The 23,464-nt window shown below is 36.8% G+C and overlaps 1 protein-coding gene across 1 annotated transcript in view; it reads left to right on the top strand.

Moving 5' to 3' along the window:
- DOK6 (docking protein 6) overlaps positions 1 to 23,464 on the top strand; it is a 160,202-nt gene that overhangs the window by 136,202 nt on the left and 536 nt on the right. The window contains exon 8 of the mRNA XM_009889077.1: positions 23,383 to 23,461. Within this exon, the coding sequence (XP_009887379.1) occupies positions 23,383 to 23,461 (79 nt within the window). The remainder of the gene's footprint in view (positions 1 to 23,382; positions 23,462 to 23,464) is intronic.

The following is a 23,464-nucleotide window of genomic DNA, read 5'->3' as shown; positions in this document are numbered from 1 at the left end:
TTATTAAATACATTCTCAGACTTCTAATTTCTTTCTGGAAGTATACCTGATGGACGGATCTGTGTATGTCTGGCTGAGAGAATGCAACCTAGAAACATAAACACATTTCAAATTGGAATACTGTGCCATGTGACAAAAAAAGAACATTTTCTAGGGCCATTTATTTTTTAATGAGCCTAACTAAACATGGTGCAGCTTCAGAGCCAGGGAATTAATGTTCAGTACAGTGCCCTTGACATAAGCAAGAGGTGGGGCACAGAATCTGCTGTCTTTAAAAATAAGCCTACAACAAGAAACAGTACTCCAATGCCATTTCAGTTTATGTGTGTTAGGTGTGGTAAATTTAACACCACCTAAAGTGGTGATTTGGGATGGGGAGAACTCAGAAGTAAAAGAAGGCCAAACCCTTTGTCTTTTGTAGTGCCATGCCATGTTGAGGCAGCGACCAGCATCTTGGAAATTGCTAAATGACTAGTGGCAAATATTTTTTTTGTATGGTCATAAGTCTTTGAGTGTCTTCAGTATTCACCCTGTTAGGAAAATGGCAGCTTGGATTGTAGCACACTGAAAACTGTTTACCGCCTCTTCCCTGAACTAGCCGAGATCACACGGAAAGGGTAAGAGATTCCCTGTTTTGTTACATTTCTGTATCGAGGGAATCTCCTTTAAATTGGACCCCTGCACAGCCACCAGCTGTGACAATGTACAGCAGCAACATAGATTTAGCACAAACATGTATAGCTTTTTTCAGGCTGTACTTTTTTCCCCCACCAAATTCCCAGAATTATCCCAGATGTGTCATTCTCCCTAACCCATTCCTCATGGGAGGGTAGTGTTGAGTCCAGCTGATGCTGTTGTTATAAAAGCCAGTTTCTGTACCTACATTAGTAACCTGAGCATGTGGTATCTGAGTGAATAAAAGGTGCTCCCTTCCATTCAGAGGTTTGTATGAAATATGGGTAGCTTTTCTCCTCAATTTTTAAAGTGAAGATTCCCACAAAAGTCATCAGTCTGATATATATCTGCAATAGTTGTTGTATGTGCTGGAAGTCTGAGCAAATAAATGAAAAGTTTGAAAAGAGTTTGAAATTTCAGTTCAAGGTCAGAAAGATTATTTTTAAAAGTCTTCCTGCATTTAAAGAGAGATGTCCTTTAATAGTAGATTTATTCTGTATTCTTCATTAACATTTGTTTGAGCTTTTCCCAGCTCATAGGGAGAAAACTGGGGAAAAATTAAAGAATTCCTATATGAGCACACAACTGTTTGATACTACTTATACTTCTCTTCGGAATGTATTATTTAATTCCTTGGCTACATATGACTTGTATGATCTATCTGGAAAGGAGTGCAAAGTTCTGACCCTAAATCTTATCTTATTCTCTAGCTGCAATATAAGTAGTGTGTTACACTATAATACTTACAGACCTACAGTTGTGTATGTAATATAATTGCAGTTATTGTGTTTACTGCATGTGAGATGAGTTCAGAGTCTGGCCTGCACACGCTGCATTGAATAACCAGGACAAGGCTGCCGAGACCTGCCTATATGGCTGCTCAGTCAAAGCAAATCACCTTGTCAGTAGCTTATCTATGAAACTCCATGTGGGTTGTCTGTATGCTTATCTGGTATTAAAATAGAAATAAGTTGGGGGAATTTATGCCTTTTTTTTTTTTTTTTAGAATGGCTATAAATATCTCTGCTGAGTCTCAAAACATTGTTGACACTTTTCTTGCAAACTAAACTTTTAAGGAACTACATTTTCAAGTATTTCCAAAGTGAAAACATTCTTTACTTCAGAGTTTGGTAAAGTACATTTAACAATGATCAGAAACACACGTTCATCTTCCCCTTTTTGAGCTCTGATTCACGGAGCATCAGAGTCATATTAGGCAGAAATCTTTTGTGAGACTGAGGAAATCAGGAAATTGGAATAAATCAACTAGGGATAAAAGAAAAAGTTCTTTAAATTTCTCTCTCTTTCACATGGAAAGATTACAATGTCTCTTCGCTCTTTGATAAATAAAGAGTATTTTGCATTTAAGCTTTCCGGCTGGCTTTGTTTTCCCCAATAGTTTGCTTTCTTTGACCCTGGAGCCCACGTCACTAGGTACATGTGATAGACAGAGGTGAACTCCCATGTTAGCCTAAATGTGTCATCAAATTTAAACTGTTCTCAAGTGGGTTCATCAGTGTGTGGAAATATAAAATGCTTTCTTTCCTACATTGCATATTTCCAGACCCGTAGTTTGGCTGCGATCACAGGATTCACAGTGAGGACCGTTGAGCAGGAAAGAGAAGAGCCTTGTTGGCAGCTTGTGTTGGGACTCAAATGACAGGTCACTTCCTTCTGTTCTCACTTCTTTCTGTCAGTACTATGGTTATATCCGTCCAGAACAAATCTTGCACATGTAGGTGTCTGTGCTTTGGCCCTTAGAAAATGTATATTCAGCCCCTGAGTGGATTAATGCCAGGAGAAGTCTTTGATTAATTCTCTGTTACCTTCCACTCTTTTCCAGAAGGACTCTAACAGAACTAGCAGGTTCCACAAACCATCGTTCAAAAACTACGGCTGAAAAGAGAAAACGCAGCATGCCTTTAAAATGCATTTATGGCTCTTCTGTATGCATACATGATTGTGTGTATACACAGCTACGTATATTTTTGCGGAAGGGAATAAGTAACTTTTACGGATCATGCATTAGATCTGCAGTTGGAAATGAGACTTGAGGACTAGATTTCATGAACTCATTTCTTCTCATTACTCGTATGGATTGTGAGATTTATTCTTTGGCCTTTGTCAATGACAATCGAATAACAGGCTACCTCCTGGATCAGCAAGGACCATTTACTTTTTCTTCTTCCTTACACATTCTTCTGGACAGAGTATCAGCTATAGTTATTCTTACTGAAACAGGGCAGAGTGCTTCAAACTGCAGGAGTTTTATTCCTACAAAATTCCATCAACTTTTTCAATGTTGCAAAAGATTTTCACCTAATGTGGTTCTGCAGCTGAATGAATCACAGCTCAAAGCCAGGTGGCATATGTCTTGTGACTATACACTCTCATAAATACAGTACAGCAGAAGCCTAAATGGAAACACATCTTTTTGAAACCATCTGTTCTTACAGATATCTGCAACAATAAAGAAAATAAAGTCTTTAAATGCTGCTATGCTGTTTAAACCTTAAAGGCAGTTCTTATTGGTCTCTCCTTTTATCCTGAGAAGCTCAATTTGTTTCACTTGGAAATAACTTAGCTGCCATGTTTGTTGCAGTTCTGTTTATGAGCTTTGGAGAATCTGACTGTAGATGGCTTACCTAGATATGAATATTTATAAAACAGAACCTTTTTCATGCTGGAAAGTGCTGGGTTGCCCTCTGGTGAATGTAACTTGTCTTTGATTGTACGTTTTATAATAGCTTACAGGGTGAAACCATTCCATTAGTGGCTTGTTTGTTTGTTTGAGGGAAGTTGTGTGTGATTTGTTCCAAGACAATACTGCAGCAGCTCAGCCTCGAAGCTGATAAACTTTAACTGTTGCTTATTTATTTAATTGGGACACGTTGCTCTTATGATATCTTGACTGTAAAAATGCTCAGTTGGAACAATGTTCCTAAATTTGTGTATTTAGATCGTACTCCTTAATTTGGTGCAGTCTATTAGAATGTTAACACTGGTTAAAAAAAAGATAAGTTTCTTACTGGGGTTGAATCTGTTATTCTGTCAGAATTGTAGTCTTTTGTCTGTTGCAGCCAGTGAGTGCTGCAGAAAGAGTACTATTACAGTTTCATATCCAACAAGTCTTCTCATGACTGAAATCTAATTTATAAGATTACAATGTCTTTGTGAATGCTGTGGTCAATATTTTAACTGTGTTTACAGGATTTCTGTAGTCCCTTGCTGTGGTGTTTGAAGGCACAGATTTTTTTGTAAAGTGAAATACAGGTTACAACTCTCCAAAATTCAAGATATAAACCAATATATAGAACTGAACCACAGTGGCATAAGCTGTCCCATTCCTGAAAGACTGACAAAGAGCAGAAGTGACACAGGGAGAAACAGCAAATAGAACTACAATTTCCAACCTAGAAGGTCAATGTCAATCCATGGACACCTCCGGTTTATCTGAAATAGTTAAACCTGTATGTGCCACATACTTGGCAAGCAATTCTGCTTAGCTATCAGATTTTGGGGGTGGGGGCGGGAGAAATAGCACAAGCCTCGTACCTAATTATATGACTGGCATGTTTTATCTGCATATATAACTACCTGACAGCATAAATTTGCAGGAAGCACGTTCGCTCTCTTTTTCCATCACGCCTCATTTTCAGCAGAGGGATAGAGCCGGGGAAGGAAGGTCGCTCTTGACCACCCTGGGAAAGGTGCCAGCCCCCGAACCGTGCGGCGTAATTGCCCTTTCACTCCAGGCCGGAGGCACGTGCCGGAAGAAAGATCTTTCTGCCCGAGAGTCTTCTCTCAGGGAAGGGAGACATGAAATGTCACACCAATTATCTGGGCAGTGGCCAGTGTAAGGACAACCGCCTGCCTTGTGAAGCCACAGCCAAAGCCCCCATCACTGAATTAGGCTGTGGATTTTTTTTGTACTGTCGGCCCCATACTTGGCTGTCACGCTGCAGGTGACAGGCCCCAGCGCGCGTGGTGGGAATCAGGTGTGGCCACAGCAAGATGAGCTGCAAAATGAGGTTGTGAGCCTTTGAGGGGAGGAGATGGGGGGGTGATAGGGCCTAAATCAGCCTTTGCTTTCAAAACCCAGAGTCATTTCTGTGGGTTTTGGGAGCGTTCCTTCTGAAGGAGGTGGAATTGCAGGGCTGCCGGCAGTATCTGGAACCATGATGGAGATGGGGGTGACACCTGGATGCGCAAAAAGCTGAGCTCCGCTTTGGCGGTGGGTTGGTGGCAGAAGAAAAATAACCCTGCTTGTCAAGAACGTTTCAACCAGAACAGCAATTTTGGTGAGTTAGTTCTCAGCAGAACTCAGTCAGCCAAAAAGTACAACAGAATGTGAAATATAATACATTATTGTTTTATCAGGAAATTCAGTCTTCTGGGGGAAAAACATTTCCACGTTTCAGGTGGGACCAGGTCATTCTCGACCAGATGCTTTGTATCCAAATGATACGCTTTTCTGGTGCATGAAGCAAATTTGCACTGTAATACAGTTAATTAATATTCACAGTTTTCAGCAGGTGCACTAACTTCTCATGTGACAGTGGGACGTTCTGCTAAGTGCTGTGACATGACAGCGGCTGTGATGAATGGAGCTAAGATATTAAAATCTTTTAGGCAGCAACATTATTTCAGCTGATAAAGCACCAGCTTAAAAAATTGATTTATTTAGAGTTTCTAAAACAGGTAAACAGCCAAAGTAGTCCAGCAAGACACATTATAGGTGATAAAATGGTTAACGGTGTGTCACAGCTTACTATACTTCCATATATTTCTCTTCATTTCCCTCAATAATATTTAGTATATGCTCTATAAAGCATCCTTTTTTATCAAGTACCCTTTAAATGAATGGGCATTTGAGGAACACATAATAGTGAAAGAGGATTTTTTGCCTGAGACATGATCTGCGTATATGAAATAATGCCAGCTTAGAAATAAATCCTATCATCAGAAAAAAACAGTGAAAGAGTAAAAATTAAAAATATTTTAAAAAATCTTTTAAATATTTTTAAGATTCTTGGTATTAAACTGTACATTGTAATGCCTAATGGAAATTTTTTGTGTATTATATTGCTGATTAAGCTAAAAAACAACTTATGGAAATAGGTAATGTATGAACCCTTAGGAAAATTCAGTTATACCTGATCATCTCATCAGAAGTAGTTTTCTGTCATCTGTTGTTCGACAATATTTGAATTATTTGCAAATATTTGTGGGGGGAAATGAAATAATATTTTATTGAGTATAAATTAAATAAATTGATAAAATCTTAATATTAAAATTATTATTTCTCTAAATGACCTCCCTGTCATTTATCATTAACCAATTTATCAATTCTTATTCAATGAAGCTGAACAAAAGACAAATGACATAATACCAGTTGGCTCTCATTTATCAGAGCAAAAGGGTATGTTTGAATTTTGTTGAAGCCTAAGAATTTTAAAGACTTCTCAAAGATAGGCAAAACAATATGTATATTTGCCAAAAGGGGTACAGTTATTGCATTTCATGAAACTGCTGAGTAAATAAATATATTGTCATCTAAAATTAATACTAATACAAATTTAAACTATTTGTAAAAGACTAGCATCTAGAAATCATTTTTTGGGCGGGTGGGGTGTGGTCCTAACAATAAGTAATATTAAATGTTGCATATAGTGAGAAAAATAAGTTAAATAACAGACTTGAGACACCCACAGGGAACAAACTGCAAATAAATACTTTACATCAGCCAGCAGTATTTGAAAAATCATCACCAAGTTGCATATGCACATTTACTATCATTTAATTTAGAGACACGTCCAACTCCAATAGCTTTGCTTTCTAGTCATTTCTAGTGAGGCGAGAGCTCAATGCAGTAGAAGATGATACTAATGGGAGGAAAATAAGAAAAGCCTCAGTTTGAAGAATTGTCCTGTGTCTCACTAAAAAGGACTGTATTCCATCCCTGTGCCTTACCTTTGAGCATCAAGGAGTAAAGCAGGTAGCAGAGTGATCACTGTTAGTACAGAATAATAAAAAGAGTGGTTTAGCCTCTGTAAGATGTTCTAGGCAGAAAGATTAGAAACCTGGAAACCTGTCAGCCCTTTTCCTACTACATCACGGGTGGGTTTAGCAAGGGACAGATCTTCTTAGTGGTTTGGTATTGCTCATAATTTGAAGTTATTCTCACCGGTTTCAGAGCTTCTGTTTGGTAAGTTTTATATATATATATTAGGTTCTTGTTAGGCAAAAATAGGGCATTAAAAGAAATAAAAAGGATGGGTTTTGTGCAAAATCACACAAGTGACTACGGGTAATCAAAGGGTATTACTCAATGAACCAAAAACCATGTCCTATTTTGAGGGAGAAAATGCTTTCTATCAGATAATACATCTGTTCTTAAGCTTAGTGAAGAATGCTATTTGCCTCCTTTATTTAATTCAAAGTTAAAATACTAAGATAATACCTCCTTTTCCTCCACCCTAGTTCTTGCAAAGGTACTGTCATCCAAGAACCTACATCACATCTTTTTCTTTTGCGTGACTCAAGTACCCAAAAAGAAAAAAGCATGTGCTGTCGAGCTCTTTCTTTTCTTTTCCTTTCTTTTTTTTTTTTTTTTTCATTTCAAATTAGATTCCTTTGCTTTTGGGGGAAAGGAAATTCAAGATATTGTGACACATCTCTGCTGCTTTTTCAAGGCAATTAATTTTTAAAATGAAGAAGAATAATAGCTAGCTGGTAGAAGCAGTAACACTACATTCTTCAGTGTTCTCCTTGCTGCTATTGCTTTCTTATTTTTGCTCTTAAAGTAACAGTTTAGTAGTAATAGGGTGGTTTTGTAATGCATCATGGTGGTCCAGTTGCCCTGAATCGTTGCTACTTAGCCATTCTACCACAGACTTAAAAATTGGATCTCCCCTTCCTCATTGCCGCTACTGAAATCCCTGGGTATCTTCTAAAAAATGCATTTATGGGAGCAAAGCATATGTTCTCAAAGCCTTCATCTGCAGGTCTGAATATCTTCTAAAATTCAGATAGCTCCCCAGTTGTCTTTTGAATTCAGTTCCTGATTATCCTCTAACGCAAATGGACAGACAGATTCCATGTCCCAGAAAAGTTCCTTTTTAGCATATGATTGTTCTCATGAAGCTCTTCAAAAAGGCTGAATGTTTGTTTAGTTTTGTTTTGCCTTTCAAAGTGGATTTATGAAGCCAGGGATTGTTAGGGTGAGTATTCACTGGCTGACATTTTGAGCTAGTACCTCAGTTTCCGAGCTATTTTAGAAGCTTCTATACCCATTCCTATATTTTGTGAAATATCCATCATAAAGAAACAAAAGTGGAAGTAACTAACTGTTACCTGGATCCCATTCTCACGCTTATGAAGAAAAATACAATATCTTAAAAGAATGCAAAGATCTCATCTTGTGAGAGAATAAAGTCTCCAAGAAAGATATAATGCTCCTTCCTCTGTGCCTTAGTAGTGCTCATGTCTGCAGCTGCAAGACTATATAAAGAAAATTATTTTAACTGCAAGTTCTAGCTATGGGATGTAAATATGGTGATTTTATGATGCAGAATCAGTGTCCTGAGTAATCAGGATGGTGCAGTTATCTCTGGTGTGAGCTATAACATAAGACATTTTAGTTCTTGTTCTTCTTTTGATATAAATTATTTATATTTTGTTGTTAATAGCATATCTGTTCCATGAGAGTTATCTCACACCTCAGCTTTAGGACTCAGCTAAGAGCTCCTCAGTACTGCTTTATTCTGTTTAACAAGCAATGAGTAAAAGTCCTCGCAATTACTGTTTTTTAATTATTATTTCTCCAGGGATGAGGAGGCTATAAAGAGATAAATGGAAAATAACTGGAAAAAAGCTATTTGCTTGCTTCTTTATTTTATGAAATTGCTTTGTTAGGTATTTTTAGTTATTTTTTCCCCCTTAAAATTGTCCTCAGTATGCTCTTAAAATAGAGGATATATATGTTTAATTTTAGTCTGGCTTTACTCTTGCAACCTGGAGCCAGTACCTTATACAGCTCAGTTTCGCGAGCTGCCATTTTTGCCTTAATGTAAAAGTATGTCATCATGTTTCATCAGATATGGTACCTTCAGAGTAATTTCTGCTAAAGTTATACTTTAACTTCCTTTTAAATCTCAGCTGATTTCCAGCTCTCTAAATTCCCATTTTTGTCCTGCTGGAAAGCTACTTGTGTTCTGTTATTTATTTCCCTCCTTTTAGAGCTCTACTAATAAACTAAAAATTTACTTCCGAGCTAATAATTTTTGCAATGTTCGTGAAGAAATAGTACCATAACTCAAGTATACCATCTCCTATTGTAGGCTTCTCCTTTATACACTGCTCTGGTATAATAGGGACTGAGAGTAGAAATAGCACAAAAAGCAGCAAGCCATGGTGGCGGAAGGCAAAACTGGTTTTAGTCTCTTTTGTGTCCTAGTGTATTCTGAGCAGCAATACACAAAAGGCTTCTCTGAATTTCACCTGCTTCTGTGTGGCTGCCAATAGCTGAAAATGACTGGAGCACTGGGCGGTCTAACCATGCACAAAAATTTCCCCAGGTTTCATTCAGAAATTATGAAGTGGGTCCTTTATGTTACTTTCCTTTCCCTTCTGCTGCTGATGGCTCCATGCCATCCGTCTTGCTCTTAGCTAAACTGCTACCCAACACCAATATCTTTAACATTCATCCATCCTGTGAGCTTCGTCTTTGTTCACCTCATCATCTGTTATCTGTATACTACGGCTACAGACACTCATAATGAATTTAACTTCTGCTTTACAGCTCTTTCCAGTCAAAGCCAATAGCAAAATCGCCATGAGGAAAATGCCTTGCTTTAATGTCAGACACTCATTTCTCCAAACGTCTGTATGAAGTATAATTACTTTGTACATGTCATGTTCTGAATATCATTGCTGGTTATTGCCTTGTGCTATGGGCACTTTAGTTTTTCATTTCTTAGCTTGCTTTACTAACACTTAACTAATAGGCAGTGGGAGAGGGTGGAATGAACATCACTTAAGAGATGATAGTTCTCTACCCCTTCCTGCGTTCAGCAGATCGGTCGATTGATTTGCCAGAATGCACTGGGGTTTGTCAAGACTCTCTTCCCTGCAGCTGGGATTAAGGAAAGCTGTTGAAGGGACTGCTGCTGCGCTGCTCTTACAGTGTCTGTGATTTGAGTGGCCACAAAAGGAATACCAGCAAAAAAAAAAAAAAAAAAAAAACACAGCCTCAGTGAGCTGAGGAACTGAAAAGGCAAAACACAGGACAGGATACTTACAGGTTTAATAACAAATTTCCAGAGACAAGACATGTGGGTTCTAATTCCACTGTGTCTTATTGTTATCATTGGCTTTGATATTCAATTTATTTATTTACTTGCTTATTTGGATGGGGGGAAGGAAATCAGTGCTTTGGCTTAATCTGTTTCCTCTGTCATCCAAGAGAGTAAAGGAAAAGGGTCTCCTCCCAGCTGCAGGCACCAGCAGATCAAGCATTTTGACACACATTTTCAAGATTTACCTCTGCTCATTTCCTCTGGCTTTACACAAGTCTGATGCAAATGCCACAGCCTGTTCACACTGAATCACAGTGAATTCCCTTTCAGGGAAAAAAAAGCAAAAGAACATCACTTGCCTCCCTCAGTGAATTACAGCCATTGTTTTTTATTTCCTAGTGGGTAATTGAAGGCTTTTACAGCTACAAGAAATTATTTATAGAGTCATGAAAAATGGATTATCTTTCATGAGTGCTTCATTGATGTTTTAGGCATCTACTTTATTCCAATTAAACTTATATAATCTAAAATCAATGAAGTTCTTTATTTTAGAGAATAAATTATAGAGGGAAATAATTTGTTTAGCCTCCGTGAACTGCCTTATTTCCACATATTTTATATATGTAATCTCTGCAAGGAACAAAAGAATTCAAAGTGCTCTTAAGCTCAATACAGACAGAAACCTTTCCTTTGTTCCCAGCGCCTTCAGTGGCTGCACAGAAGCCAAGCTTTGGGAAGGAACCTAGGAACTTCCCTGCTGGGTTAGACCTACATCCAGTAAACCCTTCTGCCACTTACAATGGCTTCTACCAAATGCCTCAGAAGAAGGCATGGAAATGTGCGGGAGATCTTATGTATCTGTCCCCAAAATTAGATTTAAACAGTTTCCTAATAGTTAAAGAAATTCTGAAACTCAAAATATCCCTTAATTATCTATCATAAAATCCATTTCTGTATGTTTTGTGTACAGTGTGTATGTCTCCCATCTGAAAATTGTAGAATTTGATTTCCAATTGAGATCAATGAATGTCGATTTATCTCAAGAGAATACTCGGCTAACTAAAGACAAGTGGAGTGGTTAATGATCATAACTAAACTAACTCTAAAAAATGCGATACAATCTTTATTAATGGAAAAAAAATAATTCTCAGTCTGGGCACTGATCAGAGCACGGACATGGGAAGATCTTCAGTTAAATACTACTGACTGGAAATGGTCACGGTTACCGTGTCAGCAATTAGCATCAAGTTTGTTGAGCTAGCTCAGGATGGGTTCCATTGAGATGCTTATTCCAAGCTTGCTCAAGTTACATCAGTTTTACCACATGGATCTCAAATTCTGCTATTAATGATGAATTTTTGTACTATGTAACTTGTCTTTGTGTTTGAGCCCAGAGATATTTTAAATAGGCATAGGTTTTTATTTCTGTTTTGTTGAATCGTGGCTGGGTTATCCTGGATAAACTGCTAAATGTGAGAAATCTGAACTAAGTCATGGAAAAATGAAGGAAGCACTAAGTTGTTATTCTTCAGAAAATATTCAAGACGTCTGCTTGAGGCAAATGGAATAACGATTGAGAAATATCCAAAACTTAAATAAAAATTTTAGAAATATAAAAAGCAGCAGCTTCTTCTAGTCAATCTTCACAGTCTTAGCTTAAGTTTCCTCTCTAAAATATAAAATAAACTCAGAATCCTAAATTACAATAGCATATTGGTAGCCTGCAAAATTCCTCACTAGAAAAACATTGATTACTTTTTTTCTGGTAGAGCTTTGCAACTTCAGCTTACAAACAGACACTAAACATATAATGGTACTATCATTTAAACCAAAAGATTCTTTCTTGTTTGTACAACCTTATTCAGTTTACTGCTCCTTTTCAAAACTCTCTGCTGGTTTTCTACTTCCAGAAGTGTATAAGATGGGGTTTTGCTGCAAAGATGATAGCAGGAAGAGGGAAAGTTTTTAAGACACTTTTTCTATAATTCCACCATGAGAGGAAAGTATATCTCTGTGATACTTTTCTAACTTTACTATTAGCTATCATCATACTTTCACTGGGTTAGCACCAGCGATGGATTTAGTCTACGAAACATCTTTAATTTACAAACGTTTAATGACTGCATGTCATACAGCAGATTGTCTTTATTATTTTAGTGGGAAAGTATCATTGCATTCCCATATATGTAGTTACGTTTTTTAGTAATTTCAAATAATCCTTTTAAATTGCTCTAAGCACATGTAGTAAAAGGTGAAGTCTATTTTAAAGAAAGTCAAGTAACCTTACATTTCAGATAAAATGCCTGCACTCTCAAGCCCTATTAATTAAGTTTGAGACAAGCCTATAATTTCAAATTGTTTTTCTTTAAAAAAACCATTGTCCTTTCTTCTTAAGAACTGCTGGAGAGGTGTGTCTTCTTGTCTTCAAGTGTTTGAGTAACTTTCTTAATCATTGCCAGAGAGCTAATGATCAGCTAATGCAATATTTTCACTTTTATATGGCATCTATTTCTATTTGGCTGTAGCTTGAAATAACATTAAGGCCCTCTAAAGAATATTTCCAAAGACCATTTCATAGAAAGCTTTTTCGTAGAAATCTTAAATCTGAATAACAAATGGTTTAATAAATGCTTTCAATGCATGGGTAAAAAATAGAACAGATTCTGAAAGGTTCTAAAAACTGTGTTTCATCCCTGCATATATTAATGTGAGATCTATTATCTTTTCTGAAGTTTGTTCATTGGTGACACGAAAAAAAAATAATGGAAAATCTTTAGATGGTTGAAGTAACTCATTTTATTAAACTTGGGACTACATCTTTGCCTCCCACAAACCACCCTCCTCCTTCCCTTCCCAACAAAATCCATGTAAGAAAGACTAATTCCCAATTTACACCATAAATACAATGTTCCTTGAATGAAAGATGTTTTACCTGAGTCCAAGAATTTTTCCTGTCTTTGGAGCACATTACCTCCAATTTGAACAACATTATGTCCTTTAATACCTACAGGGAAGTGCAGTAATGGGATAATTCTGAGTTTTGTAACAGAGGTAGAAGTATATGATCAAAACAGATGATGACTTTTGCTGGTTTTGCGCAGCGAGGAGCACTGGCAGAGCTCAAATGGGACTAAGACTGAGGTGCAACAGTTTGCTGAGGTAACCTCAGCCACAGCCAATGCTAAAATGAGTGGTCCAATTACACTTCATGACCATTTTCAACATGGAGGCATTCCTACCCTTTCTTTGAACAGCGCAGAAGTGAAGGACATCTGACTGCACAGTGAAAGCCAATCACGCATAAAACATGTTTTGGATTTGTGTTTGCTTTTTTTTTTGGTTGCTTGGTTGGTTTTGGTAAGGGTTAGTTTTGTTACCCATTATCTCCCTATTTCCCTGGCTTTTCAGATGTGCAAAGAAAGTGCCAAAGGAAAGGCTCAGCTGTATCACCACACACACCCTGAATGTCTTAGGCTTTATATTTTGTATATATTTAGTTATCACATTATACTCACATGATAAAATCGTCTTTTAAAATTAATATTTGTATAATAAGTATCCATTTGGGGTGGTATAAATCCTTTGTGCCCATCTTTTCCTGTGTCAAGCAATGTGAACTATACCGCCTGAATTTTTCTTTTCTTTTTAGCTTTTTTCCAAGCAACGCTGTATTTTACTCACATAAAAATGTGGTGAAAAACATATTCCCTCCGTCCTGTCAGACCAAATTTGTTCTCTGGCTTCAGACCTCATGTGCTGAGTTTCATTTTACAGCAATTTTTTTATAGGCTAGCTATAAATCTTTGTGAATGGGATGTTTATAATGAAAATACTACCAGGCCAGGAAATATTGACCACACTAAAGATCAGCAGAATTATAACAGCAACAAGATTGAACAGCACTGATCAATCAGGCTTCAGTAGCATCCCATTTTCAAAGGCAGCATAGTATCTCCACTTTATATACTTTTTGTCAATGTAGGTAGTTTTTGCCTTCATTTGGCTTTAGATACACTGCTCTGAAATTAGAATGTCACTATTTCATTTCACCTCTGTAGTATCAGTAGAATTGCATTAGGCCTGTGTAGTGTTTTGTGGAACAGTGTATGCAAGGGGAAATGTCAACATGATTAGAAATTCAATAAATATTTAACAGTGAGAGATTCCATAACATCAAAGTGATATGCAATGTATAAATTTGCATTTTTGCATTGCATTTTTTAGTAAGATGGTTCATGCTAAATCAGTAACAGGGTTAGTGGTTGATTTTTTTTAATAAGGTATCTGATAAGATCCATGTTTTGACTGGGCATTTAGTTTGGCTGTGATTAAAATGCAATAAAAACATTCTGAGGAAGGGAAAAGTGAACGGTGAGGTAACAAATTGGTAAACCAAGATTATAACACTGTGTACATATCTACCTATTTTAAATTACTCTGGTAGTTTTCAAGTATGTTAAAAAAGGTTATACTAGAAAACTATTTACACACAGAGATCAACAATCAGTTGACTCTCATAATGACTTGCTGCTCTACGCAGGAATCAAAAGCAAAAGATGACAGCAGAGTGTGTAGATTTACCTACTTAAATACAGCAGAAGACTTGACAAAATCCTCACAATTTTATCTCTTTTTCACATTTCGTTCTTTTTTTTACTACCTTTGTGCTCTTCCCACTTTTCAGTTATTCCAGGAGTGTGGTAATTTTTCCAAGCGTTTCCTTTTGTTGGTTTGTTATGTCTCCATAAGGCCAAGTACTGTCAAGACTGAAATAATATTCTCGCTGGAGCTTTCCTGACCTGTTTTCTCTTCCCCCCACATTATCCTTTCCCAATGCACTTAGGGTCAGAGTGTTGTTTTCTTCTTATTTCTTGCATTTTGCCATCCTCTTATCATTTCTCAGCATTCTCACCCAATTCAAATGTTCCTTGAAGTGAAAAAAATTTCTTTTATACCACTTTCTTTTTCTTGCCTTAGCATTACTAACATGGAATGTCTCAGTTTCATGAAGCTCATTCAGTTTCGAGCTTGAATAGGAAAATGAAACTACCTGCATTTGGTATAGAAATGCTTAGTCTCTGTTTATTTCTGTGGTCAATGAAGTAATTTACATTTACTTTGGACAGGCATAAAGTTCAGGAACAGAGTTATTATTCTCATAATAAACCTCACTTATACAACTTATGTGCAAATGTTTTATATTAGTTTCTGGTTGACCGAGTCTGTGGTTGAAAGGATAAATTAGGCCGAGGGTGCTAGCTGCCTTGTATAAAGTACTCAGCCTTTTCAGGTAGCTTTGTTAGGGCACTCGTTCAAGATTGTACTTAGAGTCTTAAGTAACTTGCTGATCATTTTGACACATTTCAGTATTAAACTGCACACATTTCCTCTCAAAAGCTTTTCTTCAAGGTTGTGGTGCCTGTATCCTTCATTGTAAAACAAATTCCTTGACCATAGTCACTCCTCTAACACACACAAATTGTATCACCTGGTTAATGATTCAGAGAAAACTACAATTCTCCTAATGTTGCGTGCCAGTCAGGAAGAACAGCTGAAAGTTTTAACTGATTTAAAACAAGGTAGCTTGTTTTTTCTCACAAAGCAAAATGGTTGAAAATAAAGTATTGCATCATACTGCAGAAAAATTAGGGTTGGAAGATGGCTCTGGAATTGATTCATTTCAACTGCTTGCTCAATGCAGAGCTAGCGTAGATCAGGGTTCCCTAACAAATATTTTAAAATCGATGAACTTATATTTTAAAGAATCACTGCAGAAAATTCCACGTCTGCAGAGTCTGTGAAACCAAACTCGGAAGCCCTTCTTTCTGAGAGTTTTCATCTGGAAAATTCTGTTTGTTTTGAAGCAAAGTTGGACCTTAGCCTAATTTTGTGTTAAGTGAGAACATGATTATGCCTCCTTCAACTGTGTTGGCATAGCTAAGGAGCTGGACTCAGAACAGAGGGAGAGAGGAGGCTGGTTTCATATTGCAACATTAGCACAAGTGTAAAAAGCTGTGAAGATGAAATCAATTCATCTCCTTAAGGACCACTGCAGTCTGTATACGGAAGACAACCTAAGAAAGCTAAGTACAAGCTTACTGTCTTTATCTGCCTGTTGGCTCAGAGTGCAGGACTGAAAAAAATTGCCATTCCGGTCAGATACTTTCTTTTATTTAATCTCCCTGTGGTTCAGGCATGCAGGCATACAATAATGTGTTACAAATAGAAGAGCACAACTTGAAGAGATGCAATATGTAAAGTAGATATGTGTCATATTTTGGCTGCAGGAATGGGGGCAGAAAGGGGAAAGACTATTGGGTAATGTCAGCCGTGCAAGTAACTTTCTTTTCCACGTCCCAGGTGGAGATGTTAGGTAGCAGGTGCTTGTATGTGTCTCCTCCCTTTATAAACATACAGCAGCATAGAAGGCTGGTACTAAGAATAAAAAGAACTAGAAAAGATTCCCAATGGACAAAGAATAATGAATTAAAAGCAGACGGCAAGGTAAACCTATTAGTATTTGAGAAAGATGTGGTTGATGTTCTGATATTTCTACCACAGGTGCTGCATCAGCTTGTGATAGCTTAAGTAGGTAATATACAGTTTAAATGCAATAGGAGAGCAAGTATTTAAAAACAGTATCTGGAAATACACAACTGCAATTAAACCAACCTGGCCTTTAGTCAACACATTAGTTATGTGATTCAAGATACCTTTTTTAAATACTTTCTATTTTAAGTAAGGGTACAGATGAAATAACGCTCCTTTTTTTCTGTACATAATGTTTACAAGCAATTCACATTATTTGTAGGTATTGAAACAATTATCACTATTGCAAAGCCCTAAGGACATGCATTTGCTTTATTTCAAAGTATTGACATTTAAATGTACTCTTCATTCTTGTGCCAAATTGGAATGTTGAAAACTTTTGCCCTAACACAATTTGACATATTGTAAATTTACTGATTTTAAACTGCCAGTCCTGCAATCTTCTCTGCATGAACATGTAAAATTTCTTCTTTTCTAGAAGAGGACTTGATGACAATGCCAAAAACTTTTAAGACAAAGAATAGTCTTCCAACTCTGAAAAGTGATAGGGCTCCTGTAATGAGTACATTCTACTCAGATGCTTACTAATCTTGATGCTGGCAAAAAAAAAAAAAAAAGTTATTTCATTTCAATTTCTAAAGAATTAAAATGTTGTTTAATTAAGAATAAAAAGGAAATATTTTAAAATGTTGGGGGGGTTACATTCACTCTCCTAATACATTTCCTGTGTATTTTGTGATCAAATTAAATTATTTTTATTCAAAAATATTTCTAATAAATAAACTAAACCATTTTCTTAAAAATATGTCTCAAAAATTATGTAATTCTATTTCCTGATATTCATTTTTCCTTCAGAATGATAAATATTTGATGAAATGAAATCCAGAACCAGTTTAGAAAATATAAAAGTTGGAGCCCAGCTGTGCTCCCTAGAGTTTTAATTCCAACTGTAGCTAAATTCTAGGGAAAATTTGTATGTCTTTATATGGAACTGAAACAGACTCACAGTTTCACTTTCAATAAGTATATGGAAATCAATATGCTGTAAAGTAGTTTATGCTATTTTTCTGCTTCCATCTGCTCCCTTCCATTGCATCTTTTTGTGAGTGACAGCATAATAATTGCTGTACCAATTAATGCCCTTCCAATCCAACTGCATCGTTACTGCAAAATAAATGTTTTGCTTTGTAGCAGTTTGTCCTGCTATGAAACTTTGCTTTAGTTATTCCAATCATCTAACAGCAGAAAAGGAAAAGCTGCTTTGTCATCAACAGCTCAATAGAAGACACTGTATATTCAATACAGAGTTGGCAGAATTTTAACCAGTATCAATTTATAAATAGGCTAACAGCAATCATTTATTTTCTGCCTTAAATGAAAGTATCCTTTTTGATGCAATAATAGCCACTTAACTGATTTGAGATTGTAGTAGGGTTTTTTTGAGGAACATTTTCTTTATCCTGAATAAAATGTGGAGTCTCTTTCTTTGCAACAAAAGCTCTTAGAGGATAAAAGCTTCCATCTGAAATAAGCAGTCATAATAACTAAGTTTCTTGCAGTAAGTGTTTCCTTTTCCCTAGTGGGCTTTTAGTGCATAGCTACAGTGCCTTTCCCAGTTTGTCCTGTGTCTTAACAAAAAAGCTATTAAAAGAATATTCGAGGTTGAAACATCTCAAGACACACTTCCCCACCAAAACCATGTCCTCAGTACAATCTGCAGGCCTCCTCTGGTATAAGTAGGACCTTTCACTGCTGTTGGGAATGTCCTAGGAGGACATAAATCTAGATTAAAGGCTGGTAGTAGTTTTGTGATTTTTTCTGGCTGAGGGGCTGCATTGTCCGGTGAGAATTGTGTGAGGAAACAACGTACAACTAACTCCTCCTTACTAACATTTTATTCCTGAAACATCTGTTAGCTAATTGGTTTTTTTCCACTTCCTTGCACCATCCTTTGTGGATAAAACCTCATCGTCTCTGTTTCACTGGTTTCCAAACTGTTCTGTTTCTTGTGAACAACAAAATTTACCAGTGAATATTTCTAAAAAGAAAAGATTGCTTTACAATGCAGCAAGTGATTCAGTTTATTTGGTCTTAGCTTGCACTGGTTGACTCACTGAAATTCTTTTTGAACAACTGTGTTTTTCTATAACATTTATAGAAACATATATAGGAAGCACAGAGCTCTTGTCCTTGTGAAGTCTCAGAGCACTCGCAAGTACAAATATACAAAACATAATATGAATAAAGATATCCAATTGGCTTTAATTTAATGACTTCCATTTTGTGCTTATAATCTTGCAAATGGAAATGCCAAATTTTATTTTCAAAAATGAAGTTTGTTATTACCTAGAAAAGTAAAACTGCATTAGAAGAATATCATTTTGTTTGTAAAGTTATCTGTTCAGAGGTTAAGAAATCCCAGATGAAAGCTTGCTGTGCAGCTGCAAAAGTCTGCTTCTTTTTTCTACCTAATGACCATCTAATATGAGGTATTTAAAAGGCCTGTAACAGAAGCTGAAACACAGGAGTCTCTGGTTCTATTAATTTTTAATCATTGTACTGCAAAAATATACACTTATATTAGATCTTGTATTGGAAAAGCTTAGTCACAGGGTTTCAAAAGTGATGCTGCGTCAGAGAAGCGAGTAGTCTGGTGGCGATAGCATTCATTTGGTTGTGTATCGCTCACAGGTCATCATCCCCCAGACAAACTACCTGTCACCAAAGCCAGTCTGAGAAACACCCTGCCATCCCTTACCCTTGGCTGCTTGTTCCTGCTCCTCAGCCCCGCCAGCACAATGATTTGCAGGGCTCTTACAAACCAGATGACCAAAGTGCTTCAGTTTACAAAGCAGCCTTTCAGTCGCAACGGTACAACTGAGGGGCAGTGAGGAGCAGTACAGGCAGAGAGGAGAAAGGGAACATTTTCAGCTGTTTTTTCCATTACAGAAAGTGTAATGTTGAACCTTACCCACAGGCAGAGGGGAATTTTAACACAGAACTTGTACATCACAGATGAGTGCTCTGACCAAAGAATATCAGATGAGAAACTCCTTTGAATTCTTGTGTTGGAAAAGAAAAGTGTGACCTTTTTTTTCATTTAGAAAAGGAAAAGATTTGGCACTGCCTTCTGGTTAAGAATTTGAATGCTGAATCCAAAACAGAGAGAGACATCTCTCAAGAAGCAGCAGTAAGAGAGCTTTTAAAGCTTGTCCCTGGATCTCTCTTTTTTTTTTCTTTTTTTTTCTTCTTTTTTCTTTTCATTTAGCTGAGTACTGCAAGTTTTCTCCTAGAAGTTGTGATCGATCTACTTATATGTACATCAGTCACTGCTGTTACTAGGAAACCATTGGTTTTTTCCTCTAAAGAATTGTTATAAATAAGCACCATGTCATGAAATAAGATCCTTGTGTATACTGCCTCTGCTTCCAACATAATTAAGATCAGGAAAAATCTAATTTTGGTGTAATTTGCCAGGTTACATTAAATTATGTTGATGAATCATTCATACCTAATTGCTTTGGACTACAGCTTTGTTGCATTCTGTGGTCCTGAGAGTAAATTTAAATAAAGGATGAAGCAGACTGAATAGTACCTTTCCAAGGTCCTGTCCTAGAACAGAAAAAAACCCAAAACATTTCATATGTAAGCCACAGGAAAAAGGTCACGAAGTATGTGTTAATCAAATTCCTCTTATGCTGACTTTAGAAGAAAGGTAGAGAGAGTTTTGTATTCTTGAAAACAGCTGTGGTACCGACGAGCTGCAAAATCCACAAACGTCATTATTCTTCTCTCTTAAACTTTGAAGACCCAAATATGACACAGGAAATACTATTGAAGCAGGAAGCTTAAAAAGCTGTGGAACTTCAATTCTTTACTGCAAAAACTTTTCCAGTATCTTTAGTTTCAAAATCTGCTGACATAAAGTGTAAGTGTGGATACACTGCAGCACCTAAGACTCCATAAGGCTGATCAGCAGTATGAGTATTAAAATAAAATTTATTAAGAGTGCAAATAAAATAATAGATTATAATTTAGAATTTCCAGTACAAGATAGACTATTTTTTTTTTTTAGAAAAAAAAAAAGAACAAACCCCTAAATTTTGGAAATTTAGAACTTAGAAGTCGTAAGCCAACTTGGAAACATCGGACAATTTCATTATTTTACTACATTATTTTTTGATTCATTTTATTAAAATATGTTAACATAGATTATTGTTTTTAAAAAAATAAGTTGAAAGTAAATATATTGCATAGAGCCATTCTTTCCTAGACTTACAAATTCTCTGTTATCCGTAGCTTTCTCTTTTCATTTGAACCAACATCCTCTATTCTTTTTGTTATTATTGCCATAGACTGATGTCATTCTGTTCATCTTGAGCCTCAACCAGGCTTAGAGCCTGGTTCTGTTGAGTGTGTCTTTTAATCTTTTGGATCTGAGACTGTCTCTCTCAATCTCTGACTACATATCAGTCAGGGAAGAAGTCACTTATCCTCATTAACCCCTTTGGTTACAGAATGACTAAAATCAAGCCCATTGTGAGATTTAGCAGCTACAAATTTTCTTTTAAAGAGCCGTAAGGGATGTGCTAGCAGCCGAGGCACACATCCAGGAAATGGAAGATCTGAATTTAATTTCCTTTATAACCTTAATAGCTTCAAATTCCTCTTCTATATTCTAAGACACTGCCTTGATACCTTGGCTGCAAATTAATTTAGTAGGAGCACTCTTCATCACTGCATTAAAGCTGCACTGGTCTAGAGAAGTGAATTTGAAATTAATTATATGAGATACAGCACATGATACAAATAGGCCTGAGTTTAGGGAACTCCCTTGGTTGGCAAGTGTCTTTACTCCTGCTCATTGTCACAGGGACTATTAGTGTGGTTTACATTTTTTGGATAAAATACATAAAAAGAATGGAGGAAAATGGTACTTTGGCATATTTTATTTATCTTTATTGGTAAGAAAGAGAAATTTTTTACATAGCCAGTCACATGGCTGGATTAGCAGTTCCATATGGCCCTTAAAATATATATGATTCTATCTTCTGGGTAAAAAGAAAACAGGACCTTATATCCTTAGAAGGAAAAATGCCAGATATGGAACACAAAATTAAAACCTAAAGTCATGCAACTTTCTATGTTTAGGCTTGCATTAAATTAAAAAAAAAAAAATCTAACAGTAATTGTGATGCAAATCCTAAATAAAAGTAGAAATGTATAAAGGCTTCAATTAATGTCATGGTTAAAAGTTGGTCAAAGCAGTAAAACATTTAAGACTATTCTCAAACAGCGTATTATCAGTGCTTTTGCTTTGCAGCTCAGACGTTACAGCCACCATACGTTTTAATTCAGTTTGATGCAAAAGCTTCTTGAAGCAGAAAACATTTAAACCTGGCATCTCAGTCAGAGATGGTAGCCAATGTCATCTCAGTTAGAGATGGCAGCCAATGTCAATTTAACCCAGTGAATGTATAGTAAAAATACACATGCAAAATTCATCCTGCTTGGTTGTGCTATGAAAGGGATTTTTATGACCATTAACCTGCCACTGGGAATTCAGTCTCTTTTTATTGTCTCCAGCGTCACTGAGATGTACCTTTTATTCTATTTTTCGTTTAGTTGGGTTTTTTTCTCTCTTTGTCCCAGTATTGCTCTGATATACTCATCTTCAGGGGATCACGATTTTTTTTCATGAAGCAGTCAATAACATTTTATAGCCAAACTTTTCTGAATACAAGTTAAGACAAAGTTTTGCCAAATCCGGTCAACATTAATTCTTGGATCCAGCACTAGTGGGGCAGTCTAGAAAGCTGCTAGCTCTTTTGAAACATCTCAATGTGAGCTGAGTTCTTCAGCGATTGATTCTATACTCTGTTATTCTTTAATAGCTCTGCGGTTGAAGAAAAGATAAGATTTTGCATTTCTACATATGATACATGTATTAAAGACATTTTTAAAAGCATTATCCAAAACCGTTTTAAATCCAGGCTTCAATATACATTTCCAAAAAATGGAGAATCTATGTTGCATGAAGATACGCACTTTGGAACTTAATTTTTTGTTACTAATTAAATCTCAATTTCAAAGAGGAATTTTCAAAGAGGATCATTGGGATACAGAATCGGGCCATAGGAGTCATCTTCTAAATTTGGTCGTTGGCTTTTTAATGGCTTTTCACACATGGTTTCCCATCTCACTGGCTGCTAGTGAAGAAGCCGTGGTTATATGAGATTCACAGGCCTGTCTGAGGAAAGATCTCACACATCCTCTTCCCAACCAGTGTTCTGCCACGTGGCCATATCCCACCTAAAGTTCATTTCGAAATGACAATGATACTGTGTGTACCTGACAAACTGGCATCCTATTCGAAAGACAGTAAGTACATGAAGTGGCATTTGTGTGACAAATCCCTTTGAAACCACTGATGTTACTTCCACCACTTAACCAGTGCTTCAGGTAAATAAGTGCATTAGTTCTTCATCAGCTCTAACAAATATAACTGAGATTTATAGGGAGGGAAATATATAGATATTAAATTCTGCAATTAAAAAAAATTAAAAAAAAAAAAGAAAAAAAGAAAGATAATTCTGACCTTAAATAATGACTGAGGTGGGTCTGGGACCTTCTGCTTCTGATGGACATCCATCGCCTGCTCCTGCCTCGGGCATGGGCAAAACCCTGCTCTGCACCCCTGGCAGAGCCCAATGTGGCACATCTCTCCGGGCACTGTGCCACAACGGGGTGGTACAAAGTCAGCCCGTGGGAGTCCACATCCACGGTGAAAGACCTCAAGTACACTTTAATTGATTTAAAGCCCGGTTACGCTTTTTGTGTCCCTGTCCCCGCTGCGCAGGTCACGGCCTCAGCTCGGCGAAGGTGTCGCGGGCGCAGACGTTCCCCAGCTACCCCTCGGAGCAGGGCGAGGAGCACCAGCA

This window comes from Charadrius vociferus, unplaced genomic scaffold, assembly GCF_000708025.1.
Source record: "Charadrius vociferus isolate BGI_N301 unplaced genomic scaffold, ASM70802v2 scaffold65, whole genome shotgun sequence".
NCBI lineage: Eukaryota > Metazoa > Chordata > Aves > Charadriiformes > Charadriidae > Charadrius > Charadrius vociferus.
This window is presented reverse-complemented; position numbering and strand designations above follow the sequence as displayed.